The 27094-nt window shown below is 37.0% G+C and overlaps 1 protein-coding gene across 5 annotated transcripts in view; it reads right to left on the bottom strand.

Moving 5' to 3' along the window:
- Positions 1-27094, bottom strand: part of BAZ1A (bromodomain adjacent to zinc finger domain 1A) — a 65286-nt gene that overhangs the window by 20580 nt on the left and 17612 nt on the right. For 3 of the 5 annotated variants that reach the window (XM_082318494.1, XM_082318496.1, XM_082318495.1), the window contains exons 4-18: positions 24142-24285; positions 17852-17953; positions 16517-16604; positions 14480-14614; positions 13704-13806; positions 10835-11001; positions 9912-10007; positions 7891-8029; positions 7289-7435; positions 4265-4360; positions 3912-4136; positions 3097-3262; positions 2716-2829; positions 1404-1528; positions 327-935 (exon numbers count right to left, since the gene is read on the bottom strand). In XM_082318494.1, coding sequence (XP_082174620.1) covers positions 327-935; positions 1404-1528; positions 2716-2829; positions 3097-3262; positions 3912-4136; positions 4265-4360; positions 7289-7435; positions 7891-8029; positions 9912-10007; positions 10835-11001; positions 13704-13806; positions 14480-14614; positions 16517-16604; positions 17852-17953; positions 24142-24285 — 2456 coding nt within the window. The remainder of the gene's footprint in view (positions 1-326; positions 936-1403; positions 1529-2715; positions 2830-3096; positions 3263-3911; positions 4137-4264; positions 4361-7288; positions 7436-7890; positions 8030-9911; positions 10008-10834; positions 11002-13703; positions 13807-14479; positions 14615-16516; positions 16605-17851; positions 17954-24141; positions 24286-27094) is intronic. The other 2 variants (XM_082318497.1, XM_082318498.1) reach the window with 1 other exon arrangement.

Below are 27094 nucleotides of genomic sequence, written 5' to 3'. Positions count from 1 at the left end.
CCAGTTAATCTTTTCCCAAAGCTCAAATTACATCCTAAAGATGTTCATTTAAAAGCCAATCCTGTTTTATAAGTAGTGAGATAATAGAAAAATTATTGCTTTTTTTAGCATAAAACACCAGAAAACCACCACAAAGATCCCGGGGCGGGGGGGGGAAGGGAGGGGGGAAGGAAAAAACCAAACCTGTTTTCTATAGAGTGTAACAATGCTTAAGAATAATTCTTATTCCTAAGAAATTACAATTAAATGAGAACTAGAGGTTTCTAGAATATTTTACAGAAATTACAGCTGTGGAAGCAAATTAAGATCAGGAACCTTTCATTTACCTGGAATATGGAATTTTTCCACAGGAAAACTGCTTAGTTGTTCATATATTCTACTTTTCTCTTGCAAAAGAGTTTCTTTTAAGGCACTCTCCCTATGTCCTCGGGAATTGAGAGCCTCTAGGAGTTGGTCCAGTTGTTCCCGAGAATTGTAAAAGCACCAACGGTTTGGTTTATATACTGGCCTTGGCACCTCTACGACAACACTGGTGTGTGAATCTTGGTCAATATTGGAGGTAGATTCAGAGGATTTCAAAGACTCTCCAGTTTTACTGAATACCTGAGGTTCACTTGTGCAAGACTGTACACTATTCTGAAAGGAAGAGGTTCGAGGCAACAACATGTCTTCTGTGAGACCAGAATAGTCCTCTTCTATAAACAATCCAGGAACAGAGGGGAAAATCCAGTAGCGTCGGTACAGACGGTCACGACCTAATGGGGTGATATTTGTGCAGGCTGTTGCATTCTGAATCTTTTCTAACAGTTCCTTCTCTTTCTTTTGTTGCTCCTGTTTTAAAGCTTCTTCGTCTTCAGCAGTAAGAGGTTCACTCTTCTCACAAGTGGTCTCTTCTGGTCTTGTAAATTCCTTATATCCATTTTGCCCTCTCCTTCCTAAAAGTTAAAGGAAGAAGAATGACAGCAAGACACTTATAAATTCTTTCTTTAACCAAAAACTCAAGTGAAGGACAGGTTTTGGTCCTGTCCCTTTCTGATTATCTAAACTTAGCACTTTCAAGGACGATCAGCTCAGACAAGAAACAATACTAGTTTTACTACAGAAAATTTCAAGTGATTAAACCCCTTCCCTTGATAGACAGAAAGTCATCTTTAATGTACTTTCATTTTGCAGAAATTAGACCAAGTCTCATTTACTGACATTGTCATTTTTAACACAATAAAAAGAGAACCAAAATTTTAAGAACTTAGAAGTATCTTATGATAAAGTAAAATTCTAGCAATTTCATTATTGAGTACAAACTATGTTCTGAACTTAATTTATCATACTCAAAATGAGCAACTTAAACCCCCCAAAGACCTCAAGCAAAACCAGAATCCCTAACAAATACAGTATAGCGTTACCTCTTCCTCGTTTTTTGCTTGGTCCCAGCTCTTCTTCATCCTCTGTCACTGTGTCCATGTCTTGCTCTTTACGTTCAATTTCTTTGCTCTCTGTACTAGTATCAAGGTCTTCTCGTTCCTCCTCCCTGACACAATAAAATAAACAAGAGGTGACTAACTGACCAACCATATATTAAAAGCTGAAAAGAATGAAAAAACCCACCACAACAGAATATGGCATCTTCAACACAAACAGTATTTTCCTCTCAGAAGTACTTAAGCCAGTAAAAGACCTACAGTGCTTTTTAAAAATAAACTTTAAGTCATAGAATATATTAAAATCCAGAAGAAACCCACTGAACTGTAAATGGAAAGTTCCATATTAAAGACTAAAACCTGCTCTTTGATATTCACTCTTCCATTTGAAGAGCGTTATTATAAACAGATCCTTTTTGGAGACATCTTAGTGTAGTTCTACTGACCTGAATTTTTTTTTCATGACTGAAATGTGTTTCGTCATCAAAACATATACAGTTTTATAAAATGCTTATTACACATTTTTCCCTCATCTAGCAAATGTAATTAAAAACCTACAGAACTACACGCAAGCATTATAGGGTAACTTTTTTTTTTTTCCCCTCAATTATAGTTTCAAAAACATAGCACAAATCTGTCTTTGGCCCATGCTCACCTTTTGCAAGCAGATTTATTTAACTAACTCCCTTCCTCAAGCAGGTAAAGATATAGTGTTGTATATACACTTTGCTTTTTTTTCTGGAATCATATACAGCTGCATGTGCATGAATCTTACCACCTGAAACCATACAGTTTTATTAATAGAACAAAAAACCTTGGTTTTATGGAAATCACCTGGGATAGCACAGCATTTTTTAAAAAGTGCTATTAAATTTGATTCATAAACTGTTATGTGAGGTCAGTATTATCTAGCTCAGATCAGACCAATTCCTCAAATTAGAAAACAAACTAGAATGGTCTATTATGAAGATATTCATAGACATGAAATCAATGCAAGACAAAGTAATGCAAAAAAAGCCAAACTAGATTTTGCAAGTTTCTTTTGTCAGTAGGTAAAACTGTCAAGCTTTCAATAGAATTATGAGTATAATAAAAGTTGATTTTAAAAATAAAACCACTTTCATAAAGCAATTCTAGAACACTAGAAGAAAAATAAAATCAACATTAAGGTCTATATACTTAAATTAAAATATACCTTTGTATATGACCAAGTCAATGAAAACTACATAGGTAAAGTCTGGCCATATAACTGAAAAGTGCTATATCATATGTATCACAGTAATACCACATATCATACCCAATAGATACTTCTGCAGCAGGATTTCTTTGCTCCTCTTCCTTCAGCTTTTCTTGTTTCTCTTTCATTTTTAACTCTTGTTCTTTTAACCTTTCTTCTTTCCTCTTACGTATCCTAATAGTAAGGATATAGAAAACCAGTTGCAATGAATCTAGTATCTGATCTGGCCACATCTTTTTTCCTTTATACTACAGCATCATCTAAAAATAACAGTAACATGGGAAAGCACAACGCTTAGCACAATAGTTTCACTCCTCTCTAGGGTCTCAAGAAACCAGCATAAAACACAAACACTACTATTGTTTCTCACATGCCTTTTGCAATCGAGGCATTAATCTAATTTGTAACAACAAAATTTAGTTTTCTATATCCTAGTTCTACCTTGCTGCTGCCGCCTCTCGTTCTTTGCGATGCTGTTCTGCCTTTAATTCTCTGAACTCCTGTTTTGCTTGTCGTAACACATCAACAGAGTCCTCAATGAAATCTCGAGTGGAGACGAGAGTCAGAAGTTTCCCACAGAGGGCATGAAGGATCTTCATCTTTTCTCCTAATAAAATTCAGACCAATGTTTATATTTCATTATAGAACTGATAAATAAGCCTTACTCTTACACACTCCATACTGAAGATTGGTTCTTACTCAAGAAAAATTGAACAGTCAAACAGTTGTAGTGGACCAGCCGCACTTGCAAAGAGGCATTTCCTGAAATATCTGCTTTGGTCAGAGATGGCGAGCCTTTAATTTATTAACTTCTAGCACCAAAAGAAGAACTAAAATGCAGTATTATCTTCAAAATGGAGATAAAGGAACAGTATAGTCTTTTTTTTTTTTTTTCCTCCATTTCCAAATAACAAACAAAAGACCCAAACCAGCAATTAAAAGCAGGGGCTGAGTCAAACACTCAGATGCTTCTCCCAGAGAGATCCCCTTCTGCAAGGAAAACTAACATTTTTTTAATGAGATTTAAAAAAAATACTTAGAAGTAATGACACTGCCTAGCTCTGCAATCTCTGATCTGGCGGGACCTGCTTGTGGGGGCTGGAGCATAGGGGGTGGGTGTTGGTCTAGGTGACCTCCAGAGGTCCTTTCCAGCCTAAATTATTCTAGGATACAGTAAATTTTGACCATTAGCAGTTACAAAACCGATCACTTGATAAGCAATCTAATAATCTCTAATATTTATTCTCTTTTATTACCTGGCAACAAATCATATACTGAGGTACTTGAAAGTTTCTTCAAGAGACCAGGATTACTTAATCTCAGCTCCATGCAAGCATCATCAGTAGCATCAAACCCTCCTCGTTTCTGGTAGCGGTATTTTGCATTGGCTGATGTTACATCAGCGCCTGATGCTAGAATGTGAAGTCTAAGAATCTCAGAAAGAGTGCAGCTATCAAGATCCAAGTTTTTCAAATTGCAGCCTACAGTTGAGAAGAACGAACAGTTATTTTATATAAACATTTACATGTATGTAAATATAAAAAATGTGCTTTAAAATACAGAGCAAAATAAGAACAGTAACAAAACAAGAAGTGAAACCCACACATACCCTGATGTAACTGGGGCCATGCAGCTGCCAAAGTTGCAACTGCAGACAGTGCAGATTTTGTGGGGTCTGCATCTTCATCCAAAGCCTCTGTTAAATCTTTAAGGAAATAAACACTTTATTCTAGTGCAAATTAAAACTTGTACTGTGGAGGGGAGGAAAGCAAGCCATTTTTTAAAAGTTGCAAAGCAAAAAGAGGGCCAATATTTACAAAAGCATCAATGTATTCAAAACTCAATTCAACATCCAAATTAAAATTTACATATCTTTAAATGCAACTAAAAAGCCAACTACAAGCTAAGGACATGCACCACATGCTATATGCTGTTCTCCCTATAAGCTCTGAAAGCAACCACAATGCACAAAACATGCACAACGGCAACATAAAAGGCAGCAAAACCAAATCTGTAAACACACTTGAAAGCAAAACCAAATAACAATGCAAGAACACCTGTATTTCATTCCCTCAAATGAACTGTTATTTCCTATCATCATTTTGTTTTTAGGAAAGACCATCCAAACCAATCACACACTTTGATATTGGTTATCACCATTCACTGTATACTTTTAATCTGTAACTTAGATATAGTCTTACTGTTCAGCACAAATACAATTACTAAGGCATTACAAAGAAACCCTATTTCACCAAAACAAGCATCTGCACTTAGTGAGGAGCATCGCACATCAGCAAACTGACCAGGAAAGCAGGGCAGTGAAAGGGAGAAACAGCAAAATTCCTGTTTCTTAGACAGAAGTTTCCTTAGCACTTACAGGCATTTCTCCAGAGGGTTAGCAGAATTTTTTCGGCTTTGTATGCTGTTTCAACAATTTCACTTTATTCAAGTCCAAATCATTAAGCAGTTATCAAGTCAATAAAGAGCCACAAATCCAAACTAAGACTATATAAAAAGCAAATCCACAACAGAGTCTTGTATGATGACTGATGTTGTTTGAAACCTGTTACCCAGACATTGCAAAATTAACCTCTGGGTCTCCCCTCTGGCTGTATCTGTATAACAGGGTTTGAGAAAGTACTGTACACACCAAAACCCCACCCCCATGGTGTTTTCTGTTGCAGAAACACTGCCTGTACAGAATTCAAGTGAGCAAACATGCTGACTACTACTAGTTTGGTTAGTCAGGATTACAAAGCTGAGAACATGTAATTCTTTTACGGGAAAGAAGATGTCTAAACAAGAGTGACAAGAAATGGAAGTTCAAAGGCAAGTAAAGATAATAAAGTGCCCTGCCCACAGCTCTGCTAAACTAGAAGTGAAACAGCAGATTTTTGCAACTGCCAGCCCCATAGAGTCAAATTAAAATATGCAAGTTACATTACATTTTTTCTGATCAGTCCTATAAATAATAAAGAATCTAATCAACTATTGTGTGATTACCTGATAATGGAATCCTTGCTTATATTGCCCAAGCAATGCTCTCAGTAGTTAAAGAGATACAGTTTAATTGCTAAATTCAACAGTAATTAAAACACAGTCTAAATTTGTTAACACCGTATCAAATCTGTAACTTTATTCAATTAACAAGAGCAGCCTCTATTGCTGAAGACAGTGCCCATGTTTTATATAAAGACATTTTCTAGATTGTGTATTCTCATGCTTAAGATTTATGTCCATAGTCTTCAAGGGAGGAATTAAATTCCTGTACCTCGTGCATCTGTCTTATGGGGTGAACCAGAGGATTCACTTAATCTCAAACAGGGAGTGCTCTTATATTCCTATCTACCTCTAATGAAATAGAGACTAGCAGGAAGGGTCAAAGCTTCTCCTTTAACTACTCAGCAAATTTGGCAGTCCATAAACACAGGACATACTGGAAAACAGCAGTGTGGCAACAGTTGCCTTCCCTTCCCACCAAGCACTGCAGAAGGCAAAAGAACTGGGAGAAGTCTTAGACGTCAGATTCAAAACACAGAAGGTACATGCAACAGTTAACATCTTAAAATATTTTTCAAGGCTCCTGGTCTGATGCTTTTTTCTACCAACACGCTGTTTTGAGAGACTAGCACTAGATACTTGATGAGCATAGCAAAGTAGTTGGATCAGGTCCCTGATCCACAGCAAGGCTTTGTAAATAGCTGAGCTGGAAAAAATAAGGGCGAACCACCTTGCAAAGGCATTAAAACCCAAATTTGTGCAAAAGGGATGGAGAGAATACTTTAAGTTTGTGTTATTGATAAACCCTTTGCAAAGCACTTTGCATAGCATCAATAAGATCTTACAGGTAGACTGCTCTGCAGAATGAGACTTAAAGCATTCACAGACCGTGGACAAAATCACTGAGCTGCCTGAACACAGAACAGTTTGCTACAGACAAAAAACATATATAACGTCCCTGACCACATAAATTTGGAACAAAGCCTGCAGTCCTGATCAGTGGTTAGGGTATACCAAACGCCTCTGAAAAACGTAGGCAACTTCAGCCTTAGAGTGAAGACCAAAGGCAGAGTGACTGCGAGATCCTTTGCTGGAAAAATACAGACATGGTAGTATCTCGGAGTTGTGGATGCATACTTCTAAGTACCAAAGGACAATGAATATTGAGTTCTCCATTATAGTTGTGCTGGGGAGTTTTAGTTTTTAATCTAGTTAGGTTCAGATTTTCCTTTTTCATAGCTACAGATAAAGACCTTTGAGAAGATTTAGGTAAATGCCTTGTTTCCTGACCCTCAGGAGAAAAATCTAACAGTGCTGAAGGAAGAGGAGGAAGGTGAAGATAAGTTTCCCCCACCTCCAAAACATAAGCAGTGCTGTTAAAAGCTTATTATGCTTTGCTGGATACAATCGTAGTAACAATGAGCTTGCTTTTTCTCTATTCCCCCCCAAGGCCCTACCCTCTGTGCCCAGTTTAAAGCTTTAATTTCAGATAAAAGAGAAAAAACAAGTTCATTTACACACAATATCCATGCATAATAAGACGCGGTTAAACAAAGGAATGCCATAAATCATGCAGTTTAAAGTTAATTCCAGTAGAATTTCAGTTTTTCAGCAGTAAAATTAAGGATCTGACCTTTGGTCTCAGCATCAGCTATTTGATCTTTGGCCACTTCCTCTTCCTCTTCGGCCATTGCCTGAAAGATGGCAGTCAGGAAGAAAAACAGCAATTCACATAGTGGGCCTTCAGTGTCATTTCCTACAAGAGCTTCCTCTAAAACTTCTGTGAATAAAGTTTAAGAAGCGTCACTTTTGCCGCAAAGTTGGAAAACTATTATGTACTGAAGAATTAAAACATTTTTTTTTCCTTCAGGTATGATAATCAAGTTACTTTTCCATAATTTACTGCAAATATTCCTAAGTGATGGTGTCAGAAAGAGTGCTGACAAAACAACATTATTTTCTTAATATATAACTGTAAGAGTAAAGTACAAGTAGACATTTTAATAAGTAGATTAACAGCTTCTACATTGAAATTAATTTTGGTTTTATAAACACTGCAGAAGTTGACTGTGAAGAGAAAACAGGATTGATAAGCACGTGTAAGCACTGACATATTAAAGCTGCACAGAAAATTCTGTAGCGCTGGTACTTGGGTGCGCTTAAGATGTTTGGTTGTTTGGTAGGAGAAGGGACACCACAAAATTGGGGCACCTTGCCACATAAACGACAACTTGCCTAAAGTCACTCCTTCAGGAAATTCATCTTGAAGATCAAAAAGTTCCCCAAAAGCATATAAAAACTCCAAAACCATCAGAGCATCACCAAAGATCTCAGGAGGAAGTCTCGTCTTCACCGGCACTGGAACAGGAAGTTCCTGCAATCCAAATGGGACAACTTAATATTGTATTTGGTTTCTGCAGAGTACACAAGTGATTAAAATCAAACAGTATGATTCTAAGGAGTGTATCTGTTGGATTTCTTTACATTTTACTGAAAATAGTTCTGCAAGACACGTAGTCAATTATCATGGTAACATCTGTAGAGGTACTAACTGTAAAAACCGAAAAGCATGCAACTCGGACGTCAATTTTTTGAGATAAAAGTTTATTCATGTTCATGAAGTTGACTGATTTTGTATCTTTGTTTAAAGGAACTCAAATCCACTACAAGTTAAGAATACTGGCTGTCAAAATTTTTCCTTTAATCCTGTATTATTTCACAAGAGTTTTGAATTTAAGTTTGCTGGAACTGTCCAGACAAGCAAAAATAAACATATTCTTAAAGTTACTCATTATTGCTTGCAAAGACAAGCAAACAAAACCCCAACACATTCACATAAAAACACACCCATCTAATACTAGGATATGCAAGATCATGTCTAATGACTTAGTGTTCTGGTATTTGGGATTTTGCAGTGGTAAGGCAGTTATGATAGCTGAAAACATTTTAAGGGAGCTGATGTAGCCATGTAGCAAGACCACTTAACAGAGACACCACCTCCAAATCACAGAGGACAGTGTCTAACACTAAGTTCGACTTTCAAATTAATATCTTGATGTAACTCTTCAAGAGTTGTCTTCACTTAATGTTTCCTAGCAGAGTCAAACAATTTCCAGAAGGATGGCTCCCTTCCACAAAGGTGGTAGTTCATAAACATTAATGAGAAGAATGCTAAATACTATGCTTTCAGAAGAACACAGTAAGGTATTTCATGCATTTTCTGAGAAAGGAATTTTTTGAAAAGCAGTCTATGGGTGGATCTTTCTTCTTGCTTCCTCACGTAAACTCGTCTTTATTCATATTCTTGCCAATTTTCACTGTAGTGATGATACTACTTTCCCACCCCTCCCTTTTTCTTTTCCAACTGAAACATAGCAGCACTGTTTTGCTTTTCCCTTTCTTCAGTTTCTTCTCCCTTTCTATACACAGCTAAGAGTTTTCACTCTCATCTTCAAGGGCCTATACAGCTTTCCTTGCAAATATATTCAATTCTCATATTCCTCCCAACCGGTGCTATCATTTAAATTCATTTAAACCTCTCCTCTGTTCCCACTTGTCCTCTTTGCACTTCTATCATGTTTCCCTGTGCATCTCAAGTAAACCCCTGTCCTTGTGTTTCTGACAATTTTGTCTCCTTTTGCTATCCCCTGCCAAAATTAATCATATTAAAGTGTACATAAATGCGTAACACTAGACAATCTTCCATTACGTACGGCCACACTATATTCTTGTTTAGAACATTAAGTTCTTTGGGAGGTAAATTCTTGTTACTTTCCATAGGTTTCCAGGATCATCCAGAAAAATGCTCATTAAGCAAGGATACTGCTAGAGTTTAAATCAAAAGAATGCCACAGGGAGTAACAAGCTAATGTCCTTTCTACCTTTTGCAGCTAAAAATTTGTTTTCTTCATTACTCAAATCTTCTAAGTAACTCAGGTTTATTCTAGGTGAGCTCATGTTGCATATTTAACAGAGAAGTCAGGCATTCTCAATACCCTCCACTCAGTAAGACCAGCGCTTGAAAAGTACATCTGTTCCATGTTAAGACTGAGAACAGCCTGTAAAGCTTTTCTGGAGGGTGAAAATGCAGATGCAGACAATCTTATTAGCATCACCACTGGGAAATATTACATGACTGCAAGTGATTCACAACCCCTAGCATTCATATCAGATCTAGGTCTGCCTCTGCATTAGGGAAATCTAGCTTGGGGACCCTGTCAAGTACGAACTTGAGCTATTCCAAATTCAAATCATACCTTAAGATCATCACACTCCATATCTTCTCTAGGCTTACTCCACTGTTTCAGGTATTCCACGTATTTTCTTTTTTCTTCACGCAGCTTCTCTCTTTCCTAAAAAAAAAAAAAAAAAAAAAAAAAAGTCACAATTATATATAAGATATGGTCAGATCATCCTATTATATGTTCTAGAACTGCACCACTTACTATTTCAATCACACTGAAAAATAAAACTAAAACATTTATTTATTTAGAATGAAATAATCTAATAATTTTTATTTTGTATAAGAAGATATTGGCAAAAACATTTAGAAGTAAACTGTGGTGATACTTTGTCAGATTAGACATGGGGTTTTGTTGGGGGGCGGGGGGGTGATGTTTGGCTGGTTTTGTTTTTAAATGGAAGTGGCTGAGGAAAAAATAACTAAAGAGTATTTATGAAAGTTGCCACAAAAAAAGACCATTGAAATAGATCGTGGATGTGGCTGTGGTAAAATATAGTGGAATAAATACTTTCTTCATATTCAAAGTGACAAAAAGTTATTTAGCAATTTCCATCCAAAGAGAAGACACAAGGAAACCCACAACCATTTAATATGCTGTGAATCTGATGCAGTACAGTGTCGTTAACACTTAAGGACAAGACAACCATCAAATCAAATACTGTCACGCATTGTTGGCAAAAAAACCTCCCACCACATTTCTTCAGAAGTAAGTTCAAAGTGAACTTTTTGACAACTGAAATCATAATATAGGAGAATGTTATCCAGAAATACAAATCCATAATGATACCATATAACTGCCTATTCTTCTAAAGTGCATTTCTATGAACTGAAAAGTTAATAGAAAGTAACTTGAAGCAGATAGCAACTAAGAAACAAGGAAACTAGAAAGCCATAATACTGTTCCTATATGAAACACATATACTGCAAATGCATTACTTTTTCCTTTTCTATTTTAAGTCTCTCTTTCTCTTCTTTCTTCTTCATCCTTTCTTCTTCCACAATCTTCTTTAATTCTTCTCTCTTCTTTTCCTTATCTTCTTTCTCCTTTTTCTTAGCTTCTATAGCATTTGCCTTCTCTCGTTTTAATTTAGCTTTTTCAAAAGCTATAAAGAAAAAAAAAACCAAACCAAAAGTTGTTTCTTCTTTTATAAAATGTTAATTTTACTTAACACTGCTAAATAGACTGATCTTATAATAATTACCATATGAAAAAGATATTGTTATGAAGACTGAATTGTTTCTATGCCAACCAGAAATTCAATCACTTGAAAGTTCTTTAGAGAATCAGAATTTTAAGCCTAAGTATTATACATGTTTTACAAGGTTGTCATCACTGTAATAAAGTCAGATTTCTCTGTTTTTATGAGTATACAGAAGTTTATTGGTTTCTATCAAGTGACATAAAGATGAGAACTGATTCCAACTGCATATAATTACAGCAACATATTTAGTAATGACTGCTTAATAAAAGCATGTCACAACTAGGTGTGGCATATAACCATGAAATATTTGTGACTGTAAAAACCTCTAAATAAGTGATCTTTAAATACTTAATTATTACTGAATTACTGAAAAGTCAATATATTTGAAACCTGCTTAGTATTTCATCGGTTTTTGTACAAGCTTTACTTCTGTTATACAGTTTAAGCTGAACTTCCATTGGCAATAAAAGTTATTGCCTGAGGAGATCCAGATTTCTTTGTAGTTGCCTGCAGAAGAACAGCAGGATACAAATTTCCACTTTCTCTGGACAGACAACGTCTGTCAACCCACGCACAGGCTAACAAATAGAAGGGGGTCAGGGGGCTTACCATTTTAATTGAATAAACAAGAAAGCTGGAATCACAAGTGAAGAAAGTGAAAAAAGATCCTTACTTCTATTACCAAGCGGCTGGCACTCAAAAAAAGATTTTGATTACATTTTCCTATAAAATTCTGAAAGTGGGCTAGATTGCTTTTAGAGATAGCTACTACACATATCAGCAATGGCTTTCACAACGCAAACAAAAGCAGTGAAGCTGATCCCCCATAGTCTTCTACATACTGAGGTGGTCAATTTTTCAAGGTACTTGGTATTTTCTACCTTTTCACATCATCAGTAAAGTACTATAGCAGCTCTTTGTAAGAGACTTCAAGAATGTCAGTAATTGCCATTCCAATTAAACATTATTTACAGGTAAAATGTTTAGATTAATATTCAATTACATTAATATAGTATATTTGAAAGTGTACTTTTGAGCTTATTGTATGGATGGGATCATACTTTTCAAACAACCAATATAACGTGTTGCCAGTTTCAAATTAAAGAACTGCATCTTTAAAAAAAAAGTTTATAATCATAGGCCAACTTTGGGCCAAAAATGAACACACAGAACAAGTGTGACACCACAGGTTTTTTTTCATTATTATTATTATTACTTATTTGATGCATTTATTATCATTTTGTGTCCTCAACAAAGAACAGAAAGCATTTACGAAGTCTGAATATCAACATGCTGTAACAGCTTTCCAGTGAGGTGGCAAAAAATACAAAGAATACATATGGATCTCCATGTTATACAACTTATTTCAAGGCTGATTGCTCTTTCATTGTTTGAAACAATATGTTTCAAGGGCATTGCGTTTTGGGGTGCAATAGGATAACACAAAGATAAAATTAAGCCAGAATGTGTCTCAACTGGCCTTCTAGCAGCTGTAGTTAATGCCACACAAGAAAGGAAGCAGCTTTGATGCTGATCAGGTATTACCTTTTTCTGTGCTGTTATTTCCAGCACATAAACAAATAGATGCTAGTTGTGCAGAAAAGTGGACACATAAGTTTAGTGGAGCTCATTAAACCCTAGTGTCCCCATCTCCCATGAAGAAAAGGCCCTGAGCAGCCTCAGACAACTTTGCAGTTATTTAAGCAGATGTTGGACTAGATAATTTCCAGATGTCCCTGCCATCCTAAAACATTCTATGATAATGGAAATGAGAGGCAGAAACCAGACGTTCACTGAAATATTTCCACAGACGAAAGCCTTTCCTTAGGAAGGACAACAGTGCTTACAATCCAGGAGAACATCTCCTTGTCTGAGCTTTGTCTCCTCAAGAAGCCACACCAGTTTACCTAGTTAAACCCATACAAAAGGTATGTGGGTTCTCTAACTTCCTTTGAAATCAAGTTTAAATAGACCAGAAACAGGTCAAAACGAAGCCAAAACAATTCAAATCAGTCAGAAATAAAAATTTCTTAAGCGATTTGTGCTTTTTTAATTAGAAAAATTTGTAAGCATACTGTAAGTAATCTTGCAAAACATTTAGACATACCTTAAATATCTATGCACAGACATCTTCAGAAACATTAAAGATTTCCTTAAGGATTATTACAGGTTTAAAAAGCATTGCAGTTCTTTTAAATTTTGAGGTAGTTTTTCCATTTACAGATTTTCCTCATACAATAGATTGATTTGTGTTCAATGTTCATGTTTTGATATACCTTCAGCTGGTAAAATTTATACATGGGTTCAGAATCCAAACTTCTGCAAAAATTTATTTTGCTCTGTTTATCTGAGCTAGAAATCAACACAGCTGGACCGCAAGCTTCCTACATTTCCCCAGTTTAGTAAAATTAACAAATAAATAAATAATTTGGGAAACAACCATTCTAACCCCTGAAAGGAGCACTTTGCAACAGTGCTGTGGCAGTGCACTCTTATTACATTTCCCTTTTGAAAGGTACAACCCCCAAAATACTCTAATTATGGCCTGCTCTCAGACCTGCAAAAACTGGTTCTACTAGTCATAGGACTAAACCTCAACTTACCCATGGCCTGCATATCTTCTTTTTGCTTCTGGAACCTTGTCTTTTCCCTTGCTACTTTACTCTTGTTTCCTTGGGTATTTTGTTTAGCAGTAATCTTGTCCTCCTGATAGAGAATTTGGAGGGGGAGTGGAAAAAAAAGAACATAATATCTACAGTGAAATGACCAGTAACAGATACTCCCAATTTTTCAACAGTTCTCTAAAACAAGAATAAAAACAGGCTGTAAGAGGTTCCCACAAACATAGTAAGTACTCGGAGATCTTGCCTAATAGTTAAGGGGGGAGGGGGCAGATGGAGGGGGAACCCAAACCTTTTTCTTCCAGCTTTCTTTTTAAATAAAGTAGTTTAGAGCACTAGGCTTCACTGTGTTTAAATACAGGCAAGTGACATAACTGTATCTGAGGGCAAGTGACATAATTGTATCTAAGAGTACAAATTAAGGTTTTTGAGCAAATTATTTATTAATCATTCCCAGAAGGGACAAGTATTCTGTGCACCTTTACAACACACTGAAAAGCTAGTTTCGTGGTGGGATCACAGAAATAATAACGATAAAAATAAGAAGATAACATATCAAGTACGGTCCCTTTTACCAGCTTAACTATAAATTGCTATTAAAGTAGACTGCTTATGTAATATATCCCAATTCATCCTCAAAGAAAAAAAGCCCAACGTCAACCTTGCATTCCAACTGTTCTGAAAGGTCAGAGAAAATGGAAGAACTTAAAGACAACGCTGATATGTCTTCATCTGGAATTAAAAATGTTATTACTTACAAGACTAGTAGATGCCCTCTTTGGAGGTCTACCTCGTCGTCTGCTTGCTGGACTGAAGATAAATGTGGGTGGGGCATCAGGAAAGAAGTAGGAGAAATTTTGTTCTGCTAGTTTATATTTTGCAATTGATGTTGCCTTAGTAAGAAAGATGAAAACAGATATCATTGTGAAATTCTTACCTTTTCATAATGAATTATTGAATCATTAATTCACAAAAAAGACAATAAAAGTAACTAGATTCACAACTGGTCAGCTTAGGATAAGAAATAAAACTCTGAAATAGGATAACTGTAGAGTTAATCCACTAAGGGGATAATAATGTAAGCAGCACACATTTGAAAATACAATTTGGCCTCACTTGGTAAGATTTTATTTCTTTAGATGCCTTTTAGCAAACACAGCTGGACACAGTCTTCCTAGCAAATTAGCGAAATGTGTTGAGAATGACTTTTGACAGAAAAAGCCAGAAAATTAATTTACTGAAGAATCACATAATTCTCCATCGTACTTAAATATTCCTGAAGGAGGCGAAAGTCTCTCATTCTGAATTGTCAAAGTTTCTTTCAAGTCTGCTTTCTCAACCTGGTGACTTCAGGAAGTCTGCCCTTATCAAGTGATATGGATGAGGATACAAAGGAGACACTCCAAATAGGACACGTTCACATAACTGCTGAAATGCAAGGCAATCAGCAAGGGAACAAGGAGACACTCCACAAAAAGCCCAAACAAAAAGAAGATAAGAAATGCACACATACACAGAATATAACAATTCTCCTGAGGCACCAGAAAGCATCGCTAATAGATCACTAGACCCAGCACACCGTATCACATCAAGGACAACATGATCACTAACAAGCCCAAAGAAGGGGGCGATTTATCCCTTTCAGCTCTATTTTCTTCTATTTCCATTTCTTTAAAAGAGACAGACTTTAAAGTTACAAACTTATTTAGAAATTAGTTGCTTTTGTTATTTTCCACAACTTTCAGAGGCAAGATTCTCATTGATGCTCTCATCCTAGAGCTTTCCTGTGCAGAACAAGCAGTTATACAGCATGTAGCTGCTACAGCTCCTACAGCTGTAGGAGCATTCCTCTTAAACACACACACAAAATACAAGACAGAATAAACAAACATGCTACTTTCTAAAAACAAGATGAACATAAGGATTTCAGGGTGAAGGCTGCAATACACAGTGAAAGAGTCCAGGATCTCCTGCCGCACAGCAAGCAAGGCAAGGGAAATTGCTGCAATCACAATTGGAATTTGCTAAGTGTGGGAAAAGCTGCTCAATTCCTTCAGCACAAGGAAACAGAAGTTCTCAGAGTCATCCTGCACAGACTAAGGTGTGAACTTCAGTCTGAACTTGTACTAGGTATCACCATGTATCTCCACACAAGATGACAAAAATATGCATCTTAACACCTTCAACATCCAAGGCCTCATCAAAAGCCCATTCCAGCCACCTGAACTCTTTGGTACTTCTGTCTCACCGAAGAACTGGAGATCGAATTCAATCTACAATAAAATATTTTCCAGCTAAAAGCATTACAATAGAATAGTATTAGCTTACTGTACCAAAACAGAAATAGTTAATTTTTATTTGACTTAGAAATACCAGCTGCCTACCTTGAAGAATGAAAACAACTCATGTGTTAGACCAAGCAAAAATATAGTATGTTTTAATAAATAACATTTTTCTAGGTAAAACCTCCCATTTTTATTTTGGGGACTTTTCTAAACTGGTAGCTAAAGAAGAAATTAGAGAATTAAATTCTGCTTCATGTGCAGAAAAACTACCATCTTGTTCACAAGCAAAAGTTAACAAAAACCTGTTTTTACAGAAAAAGTTGCAGTATTCATCTTTTTATTTTGGAAAAGTCAAATACTAACTCAATATATTGTACTTTCAAAAAGCTAAACTTGATGTAGTTTAAAAAAGAAGCTCTGAACAGCTAATAGGGAAGAGCAAAAAAAAAAAAAAAAAAAAGACTAAGTAAGGTCAATAATCTATCCCACAAATTATTCCTTCTTATTTACCTTCATTTTAATGACTCCGTCATGTGGTTCACAGTGTTGTTTCAGAAAAAGTTTAAGTCTGTCACGAGAAAAGAGATGTTTCCTCCGGCTGTATTAGGAAAGAAAGGTAGCATTATCAACTAATATCTTTAATTATTGTTGAAGTACAGCTGACAATATGTGCAAGAACACATGTAACAGATCATATAATTGACCTTTTTCTCATTTTCTTAGTTATAAATTGCACCCTTACTATTGCAACTAACAGTTGTTCTTTGCAACCCCAATTCAATTAAAAATTTCCTTATGAACAAAACAAAACTCAAGTAATACTTAAACAGTTGCTTTATGCATCTCTAATTTTTGTTTTGAAGATCCTGGTATGTCCTCTTTTATACAGATGTACAAACTCCACAGCCTATTCATCCCCACTAGATCCTCCAAACATTCCTTTCTATCACAGTAGCTTTTCCCCAAATAAAACTAAAGTCCAATTGTTTCAGAAGGGGATGAAAACAAACAAGCAAACAAGGACAGCAGGAAAGAGCATTCACATCTCTCAAACGGGGAGGTAAGACAGAAGTCTCAAGCCAACAAGTGAGAGGGGTGAATTTGGGCACTGCTTGGTCAGGCTGTGGCACTCCTCACTACAGGACAGTGTGCGCCCTAAATGCTTCTTGGCATCCCAGGGAACCCACAGTACTTCGTGGGAAGGAGAAAACCAACTACACAAGAGTAGGTAATGAAACAACTAATCTCGATTCATGCTGGACTAAATGACTTGAAACCACTGAAGTTTTTTTTCCAAAGTATCCAGTTTCTCAAGTTTTGATGCACAATCTACTCTAAAAAAATGTTCTAACTAAATTCAAGACAAAGTTATGTTATTTAAGAAGCAAAAACCTCTTTGCAGCTTTTATTTTAAAGCAGTAAGGTAGTCTGACTGCCAATGTCCGCTCCAACATTTCAAATCAGTAATGCTACCAACGTAGAGAGAGCGCTCACAATGCCAATAGTCCATCAATATTATAGCACAGGGTTCTCAAACTTTTTTTTCCACCTACTCCATCAGTCACAGCAGTAGGCACATGTATCGGAAGCAACAGCAGGTCTCGTCTGTGTGCCAACAAAAGCACAGAGACTTGTAAGGAGTTGGTATCTGTGTTAATACTAGTAAAGCTTGGAACCCTTCCTACAGAAAGCCTGTGAAACACAGTGTTTTGTTCCAGTGCCTCTAATTAGTAGTTCTAACATATTATTTTAAAATGCCATTTTATATCAAGAACATCTTACAGTGACTTACACAACTCAGATGGTTATAAAGTACAATTTTAACTTCCATATACTAATTTTTACCTTAGTTGAGATGCTTTAACGATAACAGCTTCATATAGTTCTTTTTTAATAGGTTGGACTTTGTATTTGAACAAAGAAGGATCAATTATGGCTCTCTTCTCCCTAAAAAAAAAAAAAAAAAAAATTAAAAGTTAACTACAATCACAAAACATCAGTCTTATATCGTACACAACTAATATATCTATATGCATACACAGTGGACCTCTTGAAAATACCCAGCCACATTCACTGGTACCAAAGAGGACCTAGTCACTTCTGCCAACTTTTCTGCCACTAGGTTTAGATCTGCATCAAAGCCAGATCCTGCAAGGAACAGGAGAAGGGATCAGGAATGTTGGTTTTCTTAGCAGAAATGTCCCATCTGGGACATGAGAAGGGAAGGAAGAACAAAGGGGGAGACAAGTAACGATACATCCCTATCCCTCAGAAAGTCGTCTCCTTAATACTCTCGGTACTCGCGATGGCAACAGGAAGGCAGGAAAAAAAGAGAAAAATATGATGAAGGAGTTCAAAAGAAAGAGTTAAATAAAATGAATAAAAATAGTATCCATAGAGCTACAGATCACATCTTAAAATGAATAAAAACCAGGCAGAATATTTTTCTGAAATACCAATTTAGAAAAAACCACCCTCACCAACAACATTCTGAAAATAACAGGAATCATAAGGCAATGCATCTACGCTTTAAAATAAATGCTTATTGAGTTACATGTTTCCCCCCCCTCTCCCCAATGTACTTCGCTTTTACAGCTATAAGCTACAGAGAACTAGATTTTTTTTTTTCCCCCAGGGAAAATATTTCTTCAGTTTTAACATAACAGTAACTGTTTCTTTACACCTCTTCCTAGGAGAATAACGACCCAGGTCTGGTGTGCAACCAAAACAAAATTCACTCCTTTAAAAAAAAAAGAGAAGGTTTTTCCATAGACAATATACTTTACATAGTGTGGTGTATTTATGGACAGACTTCATGAACAGAGTTAAACTACTGAAATTTTCTTTAAACAATATTACATTTTGCTATTAAACAACAGAACTAACTCCTCCTAGGGTGATAATTTGTAATCAAAAGTCGTATTGCTTTATCAGGAAGAATTCAACCATCATCTTATTTCATCAGTAAGGAAAGGTGAAGAAGTTATGTGGATGAACTAGAAGATTTACAGCTATGCATTTCATCATCATTGTCGGTCCTTCTGGCATTTACAAAATGCTTGAAGGTGGAGTCTGTGACAAAACAAAATAAATCAATATATCACTTGCTATTCTTTACCCCTATGAAGAATACACACAAGATGTAGTGAACTGTACTTTGCAAGGTTGTTGAATATGAAATTTGCTCCAATCCTTATTTTTTCCCCACTAACTCTGTGCAACAGAAGTCCAAAAAAATGCAACATTCAGATGCCTAATAATAAATACATTAATTCATACAAATGAAGTGTAAAAGAAACAGTACTTATCCACAGTTAGTGCCGTTTTAGATGAGAATCATTTGCAAATTTCTGAAGAAAAATAGTTTACGATGATTAAATGATCAACGTAGTTAAAAACAAATTAAGGGACAGAAAAGAAGATTTAGACTTAGAAACAGCAACACATCTATTGGACCTACAGATAAGCACTATGATACACACTGTCTGCCTTGCACGATGCTATCCAAGTTAAAGTCTCAAGGTGAGTCACTCAGACCAACTCCAATTTAAGAAAGATAATTAAAAAAAACACCCACCTATTCGTATTAGCAAAACAGAGATAAACTGTATAAACAAAGTAATTCATTATACCCACTGGCAAGATTTTAACATCTCTGCCTGTAATCTTAAGTTTGTTTAAAGAGGCTTCATATTTTGGTCATACCGTGACTTGGTCTTCCATGATCATCTTCAGTCTCAAGACAGGAAAGCTAAAGTAATGAAGGCTGTTGCCAGGAATTTTAGGAATTTCTGGATAGTATCAAATACAAACTTGTTCCCTCACCATACACCCCTGTGTTTCCAGCCCTTTAGTCTAACAAGCTAAAGAAGGACCCAAACAGATAATGTTCAGATACAAAATAAAAAGCATCGGAGTGCCAATGTTATACCAAAAGTATATTAACTTATTTATACATTTTGAATAGATTCTCAGCTCTGATACTGTCTGTAATCAAAAGCACGGGCCAAAGAGTAATCGAATGGTTAACTCTTGTATCGTTAACTTTTACTTTTTAGTTTGAGTAAATCCTTCTCTCACCTTCAGTGCATCATATATAATAGCTCCAACCTAATTTCTGAACACACTAAGTTTTTTCTGCTTAGCTTCTGAGTTTCCAATGATTACCCTAAGAAGTTAACATATTCCTGAAATCCTCCTCCATAAATCCAAACTTAAAGTCAAAATTTCGCTCAGTGCAGTAAGAGGAAGGAAAAGGTCATTCAGTACATGTAGAAAGTTTTAAAATTACATAGGTAATCTAGTCACTTTGGCATAAAAGTCATAATATTATTTTTTGTTGTATTTTACTTTATAAAGCGTTATATAAAACACATAAGAGTTAGCAAAGGTTAGACCCATTTCGCAGCAGAGATCCCCTACAGCAAGTCTTCACAGGACAGCTCTGACAGACCTCCCGATCCAGAGGAAAGAATATCAGAACATACTGTAACTTACTAGGTGAAAATTGGAACTGACTCACCCATATTATATTAGTTTCTACTGCACTCAAGTAAACGTGCCTAGCACCTGGCAGAGTCTTGCGTTTTTTGAACGAGGTTACTCTGAACCACCGACATATAATCATCTCATCAGCTCTTCAATTGCTTTGGCACGGTGACCACATGACCTAGATATAAATTGCTGCTTACAGTCCTGCTGTATTATATTCAGACAGCATGGTCTTAAGGTAGCTTTACCAAGAAATTTCTGAGACCTTGTCCGGGATATGACTATCTATATTATCTGGTCTGAGTCTTGCTGGAGCTACCTATATCTTGCGGTATTAACAGAACCAGAAAGATTGCACAGAAAAATACTGAGGGTTACAGGATCAGGGATGCATCTAAAATGAATGCTGTCCTCCTTTTCCAAAAAGAGGCAGTGGCTTTTCTTCTCTGACTACGTTTGGGAATGTGAAAAGCTCCCTTGAAGAATGCTTGCTAAATAACACAATCATTTATGGTCTCCTTATGCTCCAGTGCAAGCCTTACATAGAGGTCATCTGTCAGTGTACCGACCCCGATAGAAAAGCTGGCCTCTGCGCACCTTTGAAGGTTGCAGTTGCCAAGCTACTTTATACCAAACAATTACAACTGCCCATTTGGAACTGCAAATATTTTCTGGAATCTCACTAAAACTTCAACATGGAAATACAGCAACCTGAAGACTGATAACAGCATGCTGGTTATACCACCCTAAGGACAAGACAACAGCACTTTGCAACAAAATCCTCATTTTGAACCTTTTGATGAAGATTTTAAGCTGCCTTTGATCCAGTACTTTGGTCTTTCCTTACAATACAAAGTGGACTAAGACCTACCATCATTATTCTTAGATTCAGGGGATGGAGGGATGAAAGACAAAGAAAGGAAAGAGGAAAGATAAGAATTAAAGATGAGGAAAGATTTGTTCTACTGAAGACATTGTATAGCTTTAATGACAACCTATGATCGCACTTTCTGAAATATCCTGTTCATAATTTCTTCTCCAATCAGAGGCAGAAAACTAGGCTGAAGGTGATAAAAAAATCTGCATGGTAAGGTCCCACTTGCATTATTTCCAAAACCTTTGTTACCTCTGCTTGCATCACAAAATTTGCAGAAACAATTAACCCTTCCCCAAAATAAAGATGATGCTTCACTTCAAATTGAATGAACACCCAAGTTTACTGCCACAAACCAGCCAGCAAGCCAAGAAGAAATTTTTCTTCTAGTATTTCTGGTGTGGTTGATGTTTCACATTAATCATAGTCCTGGCAGGAGGAATGCCATGAATTAAGTTGCAGCTAGTATTGTATATATTTGGCAGTACAAGCCCCTAAATCTCCAGTCTGCTGCTGAGTGCTAAAGCGAATGCAAGAGTTCAACCTTACCCCTGAATCTAGCATGAACACTCCTATTCCGTGATGACCCCTATCCTACAGTACCAGAGTCCCAGGGCATAGCATCAACAGTTTAAGATCTAAGGAGATTGCTACCTTTTGCTTTGCAACCCAGGCCTTACAAGGCAGCCTGTTTTTCTGAGGGAGTGCAGGAGTGAGAGCATCCTGGCCTCTTTCTCCCTGTACAACCTCAGCTTTTACTGCAGAACACAATAAAAAAGGTCAGCAGGAACACTTGTACAGAACGCGTGGCTATTTCTGCCCCACGCAGACAGAAGTGGGGTCAGAAAAAGGTTGGGATCTCTAATGACATCTATTTTCAGTTAAGATTCTCTAGCCTTACAGATTCTTTAGGAAAAATATTTGCAGATGGCCCATCAATCTGTGCTGTGCTCCCCTCCCCCTCTCTCACAAACACACCAAGCATCTGCTGTACCATTGTTTAATGGCACTGCAGCTTTGCACGAAGGCTGGGTCTCAAAACCTGGAGATTTGTGTGCAGACGGAGGCAGAACTGTGGTTGACTTGACACTGGTCCCAAGGCAAACAACATCCATATTCTCCACATCCAAGTTTCTCCAAAAACAGCAAAATATAGTCCCTGAATGATCAGGGCTGCAAAACGATGTCATGCAGTTCAGTGGGATTTCTTATTGTTATAAATAAGGGTATAAAAAAATCTTAGATGTCAGTATACAAAAATTGACAACAATGGTCTACTTTCAGATAGGTTTTACAGGTACAGCAAATAATACTTCCCAAGTTTGCATATACCCGGAATATATCCGGAAACTAATTGGAGTGTTACTACACTCTTGCATTCGTTACAAAAAGACTCACTTAAAACTTCTAGTAAGAATTTTAAAACTGTAAGAGGTATGCAATTTAAGCTCGTAGCATAAACATTAGTTAGGTATGCCACAGAACAGTGCTTCAAAAATTTGTATATTCTCACAAGATTTCTCTTTCTAAGAGAAAGAAATTATTTTCCCTCCCTTCTCTGCATTGTCAAAGTAAGTAATCAGCTGGGGAGAACCACAGACTGACTGAGTGTGTAAGACTCAGTCTTACTACCAGCTCTGCATGCATGGAAGTGACAGCAATATAAAGGGATCAATCCCACAGTCAGCTCTGTGCACGCTTGCATTATTCCAAGAATACCTCCTTTCAAATGCCATATGCCTTGTGGAACACAGAAAATGCATTTATTTTCTCAAAGATGTAGGACCACTTCATGAACAACTTGGACACTGCCTTCAAGAGACAGCAGAGAATTTTAAAAATTATTTATCCCATATTGTTCTCTTAGCCAAGTGAGGAGCCCCACCCTACATATTCAAGGCATGTCAGGACATGGAAGTCCTCATGCAGCAATCAGTGAGAATAACTTCTGCATCCACGTGACATCTCAAAGTCAATGACAGTTCATGCAAAGCCTGCATGTTGCTAGATACAAGATTGGGGCCCACTTCAAACCCTCTTCTTTCATCAACATTGTGCTTGTGAAGCACAGAAATCTTTCTTCTCATTATACTGCTAGGATAAGCTGCATATATCAGCTCAATTACTGGTCAGTAAAGGGATACTCCAAATTAAACACCACAATTATAGCCAAGAAGCTCTTATTCCATGTTATTAAGCTACTCCAGCCTATAGGCAGTTCCTTAAGACAAGATACACACTGTTTCACTGCACCTAAAATCATAATCAAACCCATGAAATGCAATGGTGTATATTTATATGGACACATGCACGATGAAGAAAGCTTTGTACATTTTTATATTTTGGACACAAACACATTAAGTCTCTGGAAAGACTCAGAGAGTTCCAGTAAGAGCACGTCCTCTTATTATAAAGCAATCTCAACTCTGAACCCCACGATGGAAGTGAAATAATACATCATGCTAAGTAGTACCAGACTGTAGAAATGCAGAACATGACGGCATTTTCCAAGCTATAGCAGCACAGGTTCTGCAGCACAGAGAGGACTAGTGATAGGCATACCTGGCTCTTCCACCATCTCTCATCAGAAACACTGTCATTCCAAACAGATTAACAATGATTATTCTGTAAGTACTCCATTTCTCATAACGCACCCGTTCTCTGATGGACTGACTACACATAGCATAACTGGCACCTGTGAATATTCGGTCAGACCCTGCCATGTCTGCTACCCAGCCCAAATGCTTTATACAGTAAAAGTATCATTTACCCATTTTGTGCAGAGCTATTGTGCGTTTCTGAGTCATCACTGTCGCTGATGACAATTGTGTCTCCATCAGTGCTGCTGGCGTGGCCGTTCGCCATTCCATTGTGATGGGCTGGAGCTATGACTTCCAAAATCTTACACTGCAACCTGAAATAAAAAACAGACATTCATTACCGTCAAAGTCTTTCACTACTGCAAGGAGTCTAAAGTTGTAGCAGATGTTATTTTAAGAACACATATATGACTGAACATTGTATTGTCTACTAAAAAAGTAAATGCCTAAGAGCACTGCACTGAAATACTAGGTAAAATATTAATTTCATGCGTTCCATCTAATAAATGAACAAATTCATCTGCTTACACAGCTATCAGCTTCACTACTCAGGATATCAAACCAAGTCACTGGTAGAATTATTTGGGGTTGTGAATTTTTTTTTTCAGTTCTCACTTAAGTAAACTAAAAGTTAAACTTCATGTATTGCTTTAAAACTAGACACCAAACCTTTTACATTTATTTTTATAGCAGTCTAAGAAAAGGAAAAGATTTTCAGATCGCGAAGTATTTTTACTTATAAGAGATCATCTGCTGCTGCTGTCGATGACCTAAATAAACAAGGCTGAAATGATCATTATGCATCTAATCTTAATAATGGCCCATTTATCTGCTGACACATATTAAGACTCCATCTGGCATGCACACAACTGACAAAACAAGTCTATCCCTTCGCCATCCTGAATGCTAGTTATAAAAGGCAGAATTAACTACATATTAAAAGTATAATTAATCAACACTTCATGCTGGGTAACTGTATTATAGCTGGTTCTTAACCACTAACTTTCACCCCTTTCTGGAATTCCATGGTTCATATTTTTTAGTTTAATCTCCTAAAGCCTTGTCTGCTTCATGAAAATTAACTACTGCAGTCAACGGACGCTGTCACATACTACCACTAAAAGCTCAAAGGGTGGGGGGAGAAAGAACACATAATACTTCTCTTCTCTGGGCACCAAACACCATCTCTTGAAATGAATAAAATGGAGAATACATAAAGCACAGGGCTTGAATTAGCGTGGCATCATGCCTAAGTGACAAACAAACAAAAAAACACCAACAAATCTATGACAGAAATTCTAAGTGTTCTTCTATCTGAGCTGAACACTGGCAAAAAGGAGACAATGTCAAAATATTTCTTAAACACCTCTTTCTGCAAGCAGACAGTACTATCCAAAGTCTGCACACACTGAGGGGGGAAAAAAACGGGGGAAAAGGGAGAAAAGTTGAAAATATGAAAATATCCTAGATCATATTCACTTGTGAATTTAGCTAGGACCAGTAACACAGTGCCTGTATGTGTCCTCCCCAAGCCTCTCTCCAACAGGGAAAAAACTCCAGGATGCTCCAACGGGATGTGTTATTTAAAAAAAATAATTTAAAAAAACCCCAACCTATTAACATCCTTATATATTCCTAAAGACAACAATATGACCAATGCTTAATTATCCACGGGGACACCAGAGCTGCCTGCATGCAGAGGCAGCCTGAGTCCGCTGGACTCACTGACCGCAGGCACGCTGCCGTTGGAATGCAGCCGGTCCCATTTCCCAAGCTGGCTGCTCTGGGGCTGGAAGACATGTTTCCCTGGCGAGTGGAGCCCGAGCTAATTAACTGTGCAAATCTAAATAGACTCCGTGTAAAGAACCAAGAGCACCAAAGTATGTAATGGAGACAGAGCCCAGTGGCTGTTCACAAAGTAAGTCCAAGTCCAATGAGGCTTATTAAGGTCTGGCCCAGCACCAGACTCCAGCTGAGTCCTAAGAGAAAAGTCTATCATTACAGTATCTTGGTTTTCCAATACTCAGAACATCACAGCCTCCCCTTCATGCTAAATAATATGGAGCTGACTGCATGGCAGAATGCGTATTACTAGGCTGGGTTTTTAAATCCAACAAAGATAACCTGCTAAAAAAGACTTCTTAGTAGAATCATTTTTGTTGCAGATTATAAAATACATTTCCTAGAAAGTGAACTAGAGAGTTCAATTCAATTAAAAAACTCTTTTAAATGAATTTCTAATGGAAAATAATCAAAAGCACCATTGCTTAAGGCTACGGACACTTTTTCTAATTTGTTTATTATTTGAAGACCACTAGAGGGAGCGCATATACACTAAATTTGCAGTCACAGGAAAACAGCCACATGAAAGCTAAATCGCAACCTACGCTACTCGATGCCATGAAAGGACAAAGAGGCTAAAACACACACACACGAATCAATCCTCCTGGAGAAGAAGACCTGAATATTTAGTCACCGAGTATTTTACCAACAATTTACCTGCTTATCCATCAGATAGCCCTGTCATTTACAGGGCATCATATCTTCTTCTGTAAGAATGGAAATTATATATTCTATACACTTGATTCAGTAAGTAGCAAAATCCCCAATGCAGCTGCCTCCCCCCCCCCCCCCCCCTTTTTATTATTAAACAGGGAGAATGACTAATGGAGTAAGCTATCACAGAAAGCACGTGATTCTCCATCCTCTGCACCTTCATTCAAACCATTACCAGAAATCTTTGGGGAAGGAATCAAGCGAAACACACATTACCTGGCTCAATAAAAGCATAATCCAATGAAATTTAATGGTTACCGATAGACAGGAGATTAAAGAAAGAGATGCAACCATTCCTTCTCGCATTAAAGAAATAATAATCTACGAATTAAGACTTTTTTTAGCCTTGCTACAGTCAAGTCATGGCTAGTAGCAGTCAATTCCCTGGGCTAAGAGAGACAAATACCCTCTGCTTCCAGTGCGAACGAAGGTCTGCTCTTCTCAATAACCGAATCAATCCCTGAGTTCACTTGTTACAACTCTTATGTTATATCATAAGGCACATAAAACAGCAGAGCTGAAAGCTGAAGCAAGACACTCAAATGAAGCATACTACTTGAAATACTT

The sequence above is a fragment of the Platalea leucorodia genome (genome assembly GCF_965183815.1).
Source record: "Platalea leucorodia genome assembly, chromosome: 7".
Classification (NCBI taxonomy): domain Eukaryota; kingdom Metazoa; phylum Chordata; class Aves; order Pelecaniformes; family Threskiornithidae; genus Platalea; species Platalea leucorodia.
The sequence above is the reverse complement of the archived record's forward strand: the minus strand, read 5'-3'. Positions and strand labels throughout refer to the sequence as shown.